At 39.7% G+C, this 12,958-nt stretch overlaps 1 protein-coding gene and 1 pseudogene across 2 annotated transcripts in view; both read left to right on the forward strand.

Annotated features, from left to right (window-relative positions):
- Cbfa2t2 (CBFA2/RUNX1 partner transcriptional co-repressor 2) overlaps positions 1-12,958 on the forward strand; it is a 147,860-nt gene that overhangs the window by 104,467 nt on the left and 30,435 nt on the right. For both annotated transcript variants that reach the window (XM_076851700.1, XM_076851701.1), the window contains exon 4: positions 11,379-11,468. In XM_076851700.1, the coding sequence (XP_076707815.1) occupies positions 11,379-11,468 (90 nt within the window). The remainder of the gene's footprint in view (positions 1-11,378; positions 11,469-12,958) is intronic.
- Positions 5,833-6,769, forward strand: LOC143394412 (adaptin ear-binding coat-associated protein 1-like; annotated as a pseudogene).

Genomic DNA, 12,958 nt, shown 5'->3' on the forward strand with positions numbered 1-12,958 from the left:
TCTGCACCAACGATTCGCTTGGTCATAAGCCAGTTGTTTTATTAATGGCATTGCTTGTTCTGTATTCCCAAAAACTCTGGTAGCTGTTTGAATAAGCCTATCTACAAATTCAGCATAAGATTCATTAGTTCCTTGTATTATCTTAGATAATTGACCTTGTAAACCTCCATGTCCTTGTAAAGTCTTCCATGCCTTAACTGCATCTACAGCAATTTGTAAATATACACCAGGATCATATGCAATTTGTTGCTGCTGATCCTCATAAGGTCCCTTTCCTAACAACATATCTAGATTTCTCTGAGGATAACCAGCTGCTGCATTTCGCCTAGCCGTCTCCTTGCAAAATTCCTCATTGGCAACCTTCCATAACAGGTATTGTCCTCCATTTAGCACAGCTTTACACATATTAGCCCAATCTGCTGGCGTCATGTTCAAGTTGGTAATGGATTCGACCAAGCTTACAGTGAAGGGTGCTTGAGGACCATAGGTTGTCACAGCCTCTTTTAGCTGCTTCACTGTTTTGAAATTTAAAGTATGGTAAACTCGCTGCCCTCCTACCTCAAATACAGGGCATGTTAATACTTGAGATCCTGTCTCAGGATCTGAACTATCCACTGCGGGGGTTGGGGGCCTCTCAGCATATGAAGGTGGCCTTGTCAGTTGGACACTTACGTCCTCTGGTGATAGAAAGGTGTTAGTAGCAGTCTCCTGTAGAGGTGGCGCTGTTGGTTGGACACGTAAGCCCTCTGGTGATAGAAAGGTTTTAGTAGCAGTCTCCTTTTGTAACTTTCCCCCTGATGGCTTTTTCTGCTCTAAACTTTCTTTCTCTGTCTGATTAGCTCGAAAGACCTTCTCTTTTCCTTGAATCTTTTCCTCTTTCTGACTAACTTGAGAGACCTCCTCATTTACTTGAATCAATATGTCTTCTCCTTCCTCTACCTTTGTCTGAATTGAAGGTTTTGGACTAAGCAAACAAGATACGAAAGTCCACAATGGCAATGTGCCAGCTGGCAGAGTTCCTGGGCTGTTCTTTTCTATTCTTTTTAAATCTTCACCATGATGGTTCCATTGTGATATATTTAACAACTCCTCCTTAAAAAGCCATGGGCTACATTTTTGCATTGTATCAACGTATGCCCTGACTGCTCTTGATTTTACTGGGATGCCTCCTTCCTCTAACAATTTACTTAACACTCTTTCGGTTTGTTTTTTACTAATTTCTGATCCCATATTTCTACTATAATACAACCCAACAAGATGACGCCAAACAAAACCGAGACAGAATGAAATAAAAATGGAACCACACAAAATCATTATAACCTTTCTATCCTCCTTACATGTGCATCCGTCCTTTCTCCCTATCTGTTCCTCAGACGTAAATAGTTTTTCCTCAGAAGTGAGCGGTTTTTCTTCCGTCTCACTCATCTCCAGGGACAGGCAACTTAAAACAAAAATGAGGCAAAACAAAAGAGGAATCTTAAAATGGCTCCCCATCCTCTCACCCTGCCCTCAGGGGCGAGCGGTTTACTTACCCTCAGTCGCTCCCCGTACGGGCCACCAAATGCCGCAGTCTGGCTGGGCACAATTCAGGAGCCACTTGTCAAAAGAAACTAACTTTATTTTTAGAACCACACAAGATAAACAAAACAGCTCCTCAGGAATAAAACCCTCAGAGCCCAACTGCCACCACCGGCTTCCCACAAGCCACACACCCAACAACCTCTTCTTCCCACAATCCTCCTGCTCTTGAGGCCGATTGGCTGGGTCGCATGGGCGGAGCCAAAAAAGTCCCCCAATGAGCAGCTCCGTGGTCTGAAAGGGCAGGGAAACAGCCCAATGAGCATCACCGCAGAGGAGCCAATCAGCTAGTTGTTGCTGGGGCCGCTGTGAGCCAATCATCAGCTGGTAGTCTGAAAGGGCAGGGAAACAGCTCAATGAGCATCTCCACAGAGGAGCCAATCAGCTAGTTGTTGCTGGGGCCGCTGTGAGCCAATCATCAGCTGGCAGTCTGAAAGTTTGCTGGAGCCCCTTCGGCTGTGGCTCTCAACAATTGAGCATGTAGTTCAGTGGTAAATTGACCTGGATTCAGGGATGGGGTGGAAGGTGGGCAATGGAGAATGAGTTTGCAGTGGAATTTGCTAGGAGCTATATGGCATGAAATATTGCAAAAGTTAAAGTATATAGAAGCAGATAGTAGAAATTAGTTGTCTTCTGTTATGCTGGATATTTAAGAGATTTATAAAACTGTGAAACAGAACACTCAGCACATTTCTCTCGGAAAAATTTTTATTTTTAAAATGTTATAAAATATGTAATGGATTATTTTGAAATAGGTTAAAACTTTTTTTTTTTTTTTTGTACCAGGGATTGAACCCGGGGCACTTAACCACTGAGCCACATCCCCAGCCAGTTTTTATATTTTGAGACAGGGCTTGAACTCAAGCCTCCCAAGCTACTGGGATTACAGGTATGCACCACCATGCCTGGCTCTAAAAACCTCAGTTTTAATTTCTAAATTGGTGTGAATATCAATAGATGTAATTCACATAAATTATAGGGATTCTGAGACTAAAAGGTTTAAGAACTGACTCCTTAATAGATTTCTTTTTTTAAATTTATTTATTTTAATTAGGTATATATGACAGCAGAATGCATTTTGATTCATTGTCCACAATTGAAGCACAACTTTTTATGTCTCTGGTTGTCCATGATGTAGCATCGCACCATATATGCATACATGAACCTAGGGTAATGAAGTCCATCTCATGCCACCATTTTTCCTGCCCCCATGTATGCTCCCTACCTCTCCCTCCCTTTTTCCAATCAAAGTTCCTCCATCTCCCCCACCCACCGCCCTTTATGAATCTGCATTCAATTATCAGAACATTTCAGCCTTTATTTTTGGGGGGATTAGCTTACTTCTCTTAGCATGATATTCTCCAACTCCATCCATTCACCTGCAAATACCATAATCTTATTCTCTTTTAATGCTGAGTAATATTCCATTGTGTTTATATACCAGTTTCTTTATCCATTCATCTATTGAAGGGCATCTAGGTTGGCTCTACAGTTTAGCTATTGTGAATTGAGCTGCTATGAACACTGATGTGGCTGCATTATTATATTATGCTGATTTTCGGTCCTTTGGGTATAGACTGAGGAGGGGGGAGAGCTGGGTCAAATGGTGGTTTCATTCCAAGTTTTCTAAGAACTCTCCATACTGCTTTCTATATTGGTTGCACCAATTTGCAGTCCCACCAGCAATGTATGAGTGTACCTTTTCCCCCACATCCTTGACAACACTAATTGTTGTCTGTATTCTTGATAACTGCCATTCTGGCTGGAGTGATATGAAATCTTAGAGTAGCTTTGATTTACATTTCTCTAATTATTAGAGATGTTGAACATTTTTTTCATATATTTGTTGATTGAATATATTTCTTCTTCTGAGAAGTGTTTGTTCAGCTCGTTAGCCCATTTATTGATTGGATTGGGTTTTTTTTTTTTTTTTTTTTGGTGGTAAGTTTGAGTTCTTTATATATCCTGGAGATTAATGGTCTATCTGATATGCATGTGGCAAAAATTTGTTCCCAAAATGTAGGCTTTCTATTCACCTTATTGATAGTTTCTTTTGCTGAGAAGAAGATTTTTAGTTTGAGTCCATCCCATTAATTAATTAATTTATTTATTTATTTATTTTTTGTACCAGGGTTGAATTCAGGAGCACTCGACTACTCAACCACATCCCCAGCCCTTTTTTGAATTTTATTTAGAGACAGGATCTAACTGACTTGCTTTTTGCTGAGGCTGGCTTTGAACTAATGATCCTCCTGCCTCAGTCTCCTGAGCCGCTGGGATTATAGGTGTGCACCACTGCGTTTGGCTAATTTTTTATTTTAACTCTTATGCTTTAGGATTCTTATTAAGGACATTGGGGCCTAATCAGATGGGATGAAGATTTGGGCTTACTTTTTCCTCTGTTAGGCACAGGGTCTCTGGACTAATTCCTAGGTCCTTAATCGACTTTGAGTTGAGTTTTGTTGCATGGTGAGATATAGAGGGTTTTTTCATTTTGCTACGTATGGATTTCCAGTTCTCCCAGCATAATGTGTTGAAGAGGCTATCTTTTCTCTAATGTATGTTTATGGCACCTTTGTCTAATATGAGATAACTGTATTTCTGTGAGTTTGTCTCTGTGTCTTCTATTCTGTTATCATTGGTCTACGTGTCTGTTTTGGTGCCAATATCATGCTGTTTTGTTACTATGAGCTTTGTAATATAGTTTAATGTCTAGTATTCTGATGCCTCTTGCTTCATTGTTCTTGCTAAGGATTGCTTTGGCTATTTTGGGTCTCTTATTTTTCCAAATGAATTTCATGATTGCTTTTTCTATTTCTATAAGGAATGATGATGGGATTTTAATTGGAATCGCATTGAATCTGGCACTTTGGGTAGTATGGGCATTAATTTTGCCTATCAAAGAGCATGTGAGATCTTTCCATCTTCTAAGGTCTTCTTCAATTTCTTTCTTTAGCATCCTGTAGTTTTCATTGTAGAGGTCTTCCTTCATTTCTTTTGTTAAGTTCGTTCCCAATTTTTCCTAATTTCTTTTTCAGAGGATTCATCTATGATGTATAGAAATGCATTTGATTTATGGGTATTGATTTTATATTCTGTTACTTTGCTGAATTCATTAATTAATTCTAGAAGTTGTCTGGAGTTTCCTAAGAAGATTTCTAAGTCTAATATTCAAGAAACAACTTTATGCAAAACAAATGCAATAAGTGACTTCCATCATTGATGACATAGAGATAGGGTCTTGCTAAGCTGCTTAGGGCCTCTCTCAGTTGCTGAGGCTTGCCTTGATCTTGTGATCCTCCTGCCTTAGCCTCCTGAGCCACTGGAATTACAGGCATGCACCACCATGCCCATCTAGAGTGATGATTTATTATAGGTATATAATAAGAATACATAGCCAGATCAAAAAGAAGAGTGACATGGCAGAGTCTGGATAAATCCATGTTTCATCTTCCTTTGTGCTCTCTCCCTCTCTTGAATAGTCATACAGAATGTATTCTCTTTCCAGCAGGGAGTATACAGCAGCACGTATGCAGTGCTCCTGCCAAGGGAAGGCTATTAGAGAGTCTACTCAAGGCTTTATTGGGACCTGGTCACATAGACCCTCTATCCCTGGCACCTTCCAGAAGGAAAGTAGGTGTTTACTAAATCATATATGTTGTTAGCAGAAACAGTCTAGGTACAGTGAGTGAGGACCTATCGGGATACCCCTATCAGGAAAAATCTGGGATTGTTTTTGTTTTGTTTTTAAATTTGTCTAGATGTGTATTGTGTTTATAGTCTTTTTTTTTCTTATTTTGTTTTTTGAGGAAAAAAAAAAAACTATTGGTCAATTTTAGACTACTATAGAAAAGTCTTATTGGATCTATACTAATGTACTTTGTCTTGAATGCCAAAGTTGAAAATAGAGCAGACATCAAGATGTTATGCAATTCCAGCAGCAAATTACTTTAAAGTAGAGTCTGTGCTTAAAGATAATTTCAAGCTGGGCATGGTGGTGCATCAGTGTAATCCTAACAGCTTCAGAAATTGAGGCAGAAGGACCTTAAATTCAAGGCCAGCCATAGTAGTTTAGCAAGGCCATAAATAACTTAGCCAGACCCTGTCAAAATATTTTTAAAAGTCTGGGAATGCAATATAGTGGTAAAGTATACCACATTTCAATCCCCATTACCCGCCCCCTCAAAAAAAAAAATCAAGAGTAAAATTTTTAATTGGCCAAAGCTCATTTACCAAAAAACAGTGAGAGCCAAGATGGTGGCCAAGTTGTGATATGAATCTGTGCTTTATGTTAAGTGAGAACTCATGTCTACTGGATTCTGCCATGGGCCTCAGTTACAGGTCATCTGACTGGAAATTAGACCAACCTGATTTGACTGGTAGTCTCTGAATCACTTCAAAAGGAAGAATGCTTATATCAAACTCAAAGATAAAATTTCTGGAGAGCTCTTTGCTCAGGCCTCAGTGGAACAATATCTCGGTATTGCTGTGGAGTCAGTGACAGATTCTACCTGCTACTTTATTTTTGGTTTTGATACTGGGGGTTGAACTTCACCATCCAGCCATATCCCCAGCCCTATTTTGTATTTTGTTTAGAGATAGGGTCTCACTAAGTTGCTTAGTGCCTCACTGTTACTGAGGCTGGCTTTGAACTTGCAATTCTCTTGTCTCCGCTGCTGCTTTGTAATTCAGATCCAGGATGGTACTGGGCATAGTCTGTTCAATTGTGTTGGATTCACAGATTCGGGAGATGCCTTTGACTTTAATGTCTCTTTGTAAGATCACTTCAAGTGGGTAAAACAGGAATCTGAGATTTAGAAATCTCAGATGGACAGATCATCAAGTTGAGTGTCATTACATTACAACCAAGAAAGGGGATCCTTCTACTCCCAGGACTACCTGAGCTGGAGGCCTAAGCTTATTTTCTCCTCCCGCTGGAGGCACAGTCACTGTTCCCCCACCATCTTCCTCAGGTGCCTTCAGTAATCATGGCACTACATGACCCATTCCAAAATCCAACCTCGGAGGAAGTGATTCGGATATTGCCTTAGATTTGGATTATCCTGCACTTGTCACAACATGAGCACCAGCTCCAGTTTCTGCAAGCAATGACTTTTGCAGAGACTTTAGTACTGCATCCAGCTCTGTTCCAAACCAGGCACCACAACCATCCAACTGGGTCCAGTTTTGAATAGCATTGGAAGACAGTAAGGACAGACTTGCAGAAAAAAATGGCTTTGAGGAAACCAATCTATGGGGGATATTAGGAACCACTTCCGTCCCTGAAACCAAAATGAATGGGCAGTCTTTTTCATAGCTTCTCCATTACATTCAAGCTGATTTATGTTAGTCTCCTATGTCATTACTTACTGTACAGCCAGAGAGTGTCTATGTTTTCCTGGTGATGACCAGTGCAGGAAAACAGTAGATCTTAACTGTACTTGTGGCTGGCTATGCAGGGTTCAAACAACCACTGTCAAAATTTTTGAGGGGAAATAACCTCTAATCTGTAGAATTTTTCTTTATCTTTTAAATTCTTGAGCTGATTTCAGAATCGCCTCATGATCCTTGTGTGCCTGATTGTGAAACCCTATTCAACAATTTCAGGGGAGACAAAGCCTTGAAACTTTCTTTTCCACTACCCAAAAAAGACACTGAAAATGGACAGCCTGACCTCAGTATTTACAAATTCAGAGTTTAATAAGGGTAGGTTTGGAGAAAGATGGGTATCCTGGGTCTCTTCTATATATAGCCTCCTTTAGGCTTGTCCTGTTCAATGAACCTCAGCGCTAGGTGCAGCTCCATCAATCTCTTGTGGGTTTACGTGTCTCTTCCTATGATAAGAGGGTGTATTGGTGGCACCAGTACTGTTCTTTTATTGAATAGTGCAACATCTTTGAACAGTGAATATTTCTGTAGTGATAGAAGTTCACGGAGCTGTGCTTTCCAAGTTATATTCTAAGTGTTTAATTTTCTGCATCTCCATATTGTTGCTACATTTGAAGCACAGCATTAATTTATATTCACCCCTTTATTTGACCTAATTTGAAGAATTGTGCTTTTAACCTGATCTGAGAGATTTAAAAACATTCCCTCTCATTCAGTTGAAATGGAAAACTACAGTTGAAAACATTCCATCTCACTGCCTTGCTGCCTGGATATCTGACTCCTTTCCATACAATTATTTTCCAATCCATCTAGCTCTTCAGTAGAAAGCCGCTATTACATATATTGTCATTTATGAAGGAAGTTGGAGAATCACAGCTTTATGTGGGATAAGTTTTGTCTTAGACTTTGATATCCGCCAGCTAGGGTATCTTAATAGCAAGTTGCTCTCCCATCACTTTTCCTTCTCTCTGTCCTGCTGTTCCTTTCACCATGCTATAAGGACAGTTCACCACCTCTAGATGAATGGGCACCACCTAGTTTGTTTGTTTGTTAATAGGCAATTTTGAGAATGAAATGGGAGGATATAATTTCTTCCCTAGCACCTATTTGGGTATGTACATTCTGGCTGAAGAGGGATTCTTATATTTGGTTTCAAAATACATTTTTTTTTCTCCTGGGTTTCATTCTTAAATTTTTCTAACTTTGGGTTCATATTTATCATTCCTCTCCATACAGGAAGCCCTTTTCTTATAGAGCCATGGTAGGACACTTTAAAATCCCAGTAGAAAACACTAAAGGGAAGTCTGTAAAATCACTAGTGATTAACTCCTGGGAACCTATTTTCTCAATCTTCCTTTGTGTTGTGTTCTTTGTATTCTCAAAATGATAACATATTATGTATTTGAATTGCTGAAAAATGGAAAATGAAGTTTAAGATATATGTATATAGGGCTGGGGTTGTGGCTCAGCAGTGGAGTGCTCGCCTAGCACATGCGAGGCCTTGGGTTCCATCCTCAGCACCACATAAAAATAAATAAATAAAATAAACGTATTGTGTCCAACTACAAATAAAAAATAAAAAACATTTTTTTAAAAAGATATATGTATGTAAAGCTGTATTGGTGCAATGATGATAATTAAAAATTTGGAGGACTGGGGTTGTGGCTCATTGGTAGAGTGCTTACCTAGCATGCGTGGGGCACTGGGTTTAATCCTCAGTACCACATAAAAAATAAAGATATTGTGTTCACCTAAAATTAAAAAATAAATATTTTTTAAAATATGGGGAAAAAAACCAGTGAATCTCTTTCTGGTTATAAAAAGGCTGTGTAGCATCAAACAGACCAGAGGTAAAGGTGGGGGTCAGGAATCCAGTAAGAAAAGCTGGTTAACTGTGTCCATGGACCTCGCAGGGGAGAGAGGAAGGAGGCTGAATGCAAGAGCAGTAATTCCAGAAAGATTGCAGTGATGCGGGGAGGACCCTACGGGAGGACAACAGCAATCTTTCCTTTGTAGATGACAAGGAGCACTCACTCAGCTGCAAGGCTTGATATGGAGCTGGGGATTAAGGAGTCCCCAGAGAATATCACAATAATGCGTCACAACACTCTCCAGTGCACTCAAAGCAGTTCTAGGACTGCTTGACATTGGTGCCACATGTGTCCTTCGGCCATTCCCAGAAGAGGTCATCTTTCTTTAGCACCGAAAACTGACCAAGAATGACATATGCCTTGTCAAAGTCTCTTTCCTCCAGTTTCTTGCCCAGGACTTCACCAGTCCCAGCCAGTTTCCCTGAAGCCAGATTTAAAGTTAGGTAGTCTAGTAAATCTAATACAAGTAAGATCCAAAATGGAGGCCATGTTAAGAATGAATTCCAGGAAAAGTTGAACAACACTTGGAATGTTAATGAGGTCCCAGAAAAGCCCGGAGCCCATCCCAAAGAAATGTTAATGAAGATTACTTCTTTGCCCCACCTGTGCCCCACCCTTCAGGCCCTCCCACCTACATTCCATCAATGAAAGAACTATAAAAAGGGGAAGCAACCACACTTCCACAGATTCCATCTCTTGGGACCCCTTCTTCCTCCAGGAGAATCTTTTCTGCTGTCCTTTAATAAGCTTCTATTTTCCATTCTGACCTTGCCTCAGCATGCTTCTCTGGTGTTATACTTCAACATTGGGGAAGGAAGGACCAATCAGTAGCAGTAACATCCCTACTGGCTTTTTCCCATAGGGACTTTAGGTGCTTTGGAGACGTTGTCTTTTTTGTTGTTGTTGATTTGTTTTGGTAATTGTCGATGGACAGAATGCTTTATTTAATTTTATTTATTTTTATGTGGTGCTAAGAATTGAACCCAGTGCCTCACACCTGCCAGGAAAGTGCTCTGCCCCGGAGCTACAGTCCCATCCCAGGTTCTCCTCTGAATGCAGCCTTAACACATAGTTCCAGCTCCTGTAATGGCTGCTCTCCAAAGTGTAGCTTCTTTTTTAAAAATAGGGGGAAGTGCTAGAGTAATAAAAACCAATCAATCAGTGAAGCTTTGCCTTTTGGAATTGTTCTTATAGTACACAGGGCACTTCAAGGTAGAATGTACCTATTGCTCTTATTTTTCTTTTTTTCCTTAGAACATTGAGAAAGTTATGCCCAGGAAGTATGTCGAGCCTATGAAAAAAATGAACTTCAGGGCTAGGAATGTAGCTCACTGGTAGAATTCTTGCATAGCATGTGTGAATCCTTGCCTTAAAAAGGGAATTTTTAGTGGATTGCAGTGGTGCACACCTGTAATCCCAGTAGTTTGGGAGTCTGAGGCAGGAGTACCAGAAGTTCAAAGCCAGCCTTAGCTATTTAGCAAGGCCCTAAGCAACTCAACAAGACCCTGTCTCTAAATAAAATGTAAAAAGGACTGGAGATTTTGCTCTATGGTTAAGTCCCCCTGAGTTCAATCCTCAGTACCAAAAAAAAGAACTTTTCAAAAAGTATGACACTAGGTTGTTAATTCAGGAAGAACTGTATGCTTGATTCTGTGGAACTGAGAAGACTTGCAGTGAACCCCCTCAATATGAGGGGACCTGAAGGCCTCTTTTCATGGGTTGTGAGGAATGAAGTGCCTATTCTTTCCCAGAAGGAAGAATTTAGATTTGGGGGTCCTAGAATTTCTGCCATTAATAAAACAGCATTTTGTGATCAATATACACAATGGCATGTTCCTTGGCCATGAAGAAGAATGAAATTGGGGCATTTGCCCATAAATGGGTGGAACTGGAGGCTATAATGCCAAGAAATAAGCTAATCCCCAAAAAGCAAAGTCCAAATTTTCTCTCTGATATGCAGATGCTGTCTCACAATGGGAGGGGGGGGTTTCCACCTGATTGGACTAGGGGCAGGTGGGAATGGGAAAGACAGTGGAATGAATTGGAGCACAACCAGTGTAATTTCATATCATATATAACGACAAGAATGGGAATTTGTACCCCATGTATGTATGATATGTGAAAATACATTTTACTGTCCTATATAATTAAAAAGAACAAATTTTAAAAATGCTCAAAAAACAGAAAGAAAGAAAACAGCATTTTGTCCGGACACAGTGAGGCATGTCTGTAATCCCAGCTTCTCAGGAGGCTGACATATGAGGATTGCCAGTTCAAGACCAGCATTAGCAAGTTAGTAAGACCCTAAACGACTTGGTGAGAGGCTGTCTCAAAACAAAAAACAAAAAGGGCTGGGGATGTGACTCCCAGTGGTGTAAAGCATTCCTGGGTTAAATATCTGGTAACCAATGGGGTGGGTGGGGGAACAGAATTGAGTCAACCTTTGAGTAAGATTAGAGTTCTTAAGTTCTGTATGATTTAAAAGGGTTTGGCACTGAGTCAGTGATGGAAGTTGAATAACAGCATTATTCCTCTTTTCAGAACTCAACAGTGACAATTGAAGAATTTCATTGCAAGCTCCAAGAGGCTACAAACTTTCCTCTTCGTCCTTTTGTGATTCCATTCCTCAAGGTAATTCTATGAGAACCACTGAATGTAATTGTTTTCAGCATTTCCACAAGATCCAGGGATCCCTGTTATGTGATCTAAATCAGGATGGGTTGCCACATTTTCATATCAGTGTTTTATTGGGGGCTGGTAGAGAGGTGTGAATGCAGTTTGCCAAATACATTAGCCTCATGCTTGATGAGATGAGAATTTTAATAGCCTTGTGCTGTGAACTTTGTGCAGTCACTGTTGATAATACACAGAAGGGGCAAGTAGAGACAGGAGGAGGAGTTGAGTGGGGTTAGTGAAGACCTAAGAAATTACTGGCCAGTAAATCTTTAGGGTGTGGCGGAGGTAGAAAAGAGTATTCTCTGAGAGGACACATTTTGATCTTATGCTAAGGTCTGTAGGAAGTGAGAAGGCAATGTTTGTGTCTCCCCAAGCTCCAATTAGTCTTTATTAGTATCCTCTGAAACTATTTTCTGGATCATAACTTTTGGCGACACTTCTAAAAATCATCGAGGTTTCCTGTTAAGTGAGACAGTGTTATATTTATATGGAATCATGACCCTTTCATAAAGATTTTTTATTTTGAAATAATTTCGTGCTTACAGATAAAGTACAAAATAGTAAAATAAAATTCCTGTATTGCCTTCACCCAGATTCTACACTAAAGTTAACATTTTACCACAGTTGTATTATCAATATGTATTTCTTTAGAAATGCTTGATACATCTAAATGCAATTATCAGGGGCTAGGATTGTGGCTCAGCGGTAGAGTGCTCGCCTAGCACACATGGGGCCTTGGGTTCGATCCTCAGCACCACATAAAAATAAATAAATAAATGCAATTATCAGATATTTATAATATACTGTTACCTGATCTGTAGACCTTATTTATGTTTCACCAGTGTCCCACTAATGTTCTTTACAGCAAAAGAAAACTTTGTGGGGCCTGGGAGCATGATCCTGCATTGAATTCAGCGTCGCATGTTACATTTATTTGCCTTTCTAGTCCACTGGAACAGTTTCTCAGCTTTTCATGAACTTTACTTTTTTTTTTTTTTTTAAGGTTTACGTAGGTTACTTTATAGAATACTCCTTAATTTGTTTTGTTCTAACACTCTTTATGAGTAGAATCTGGTGATGATTTTGGAAAGCAAAGCCCATAGTGGATTATGACAAGCTATAGGAGAGCTAGGTAGTGATTTGACACTTCGTTGGGTCAATATCTGTCATATTTTCCCACCATAAAGTTACTGTTTTCTCCAATTTTATCATAATTTTCCAAAAATAGATAATATTATCATTCATAAGTAACAGTGAATGCATAGCAAAGATTTTATTTAGTTCATAGTTAAGGAAGGATTAAGATGTCTCAAACAATTCAAAGAAGAATTAAAATAATAGAAACATTTATATATCATAATTACTGATAGGGCCAGGTGCCATGACACATGCCTATAATCCCATTGGCTCTGGAGGCTGAGGATTGAGATTTCCTATCCAGCCTG

This window comes from Callospermophilus lateralis, chromosome 3 (assembly GCF_048772815.1).
Source record: "Callospermophilus lateralis isolate mCalLat2 chromosome 3, mCalLat2.hap1, whole genome shotgun sequence".
NCBI classification, from domain to species: domain Eukaryota; kingdom Metazoa; phylum Chordata; class Mammalia; order Rodentia; family Sciuridae; genus Callospermophilus; species Callospermophilus lateralis.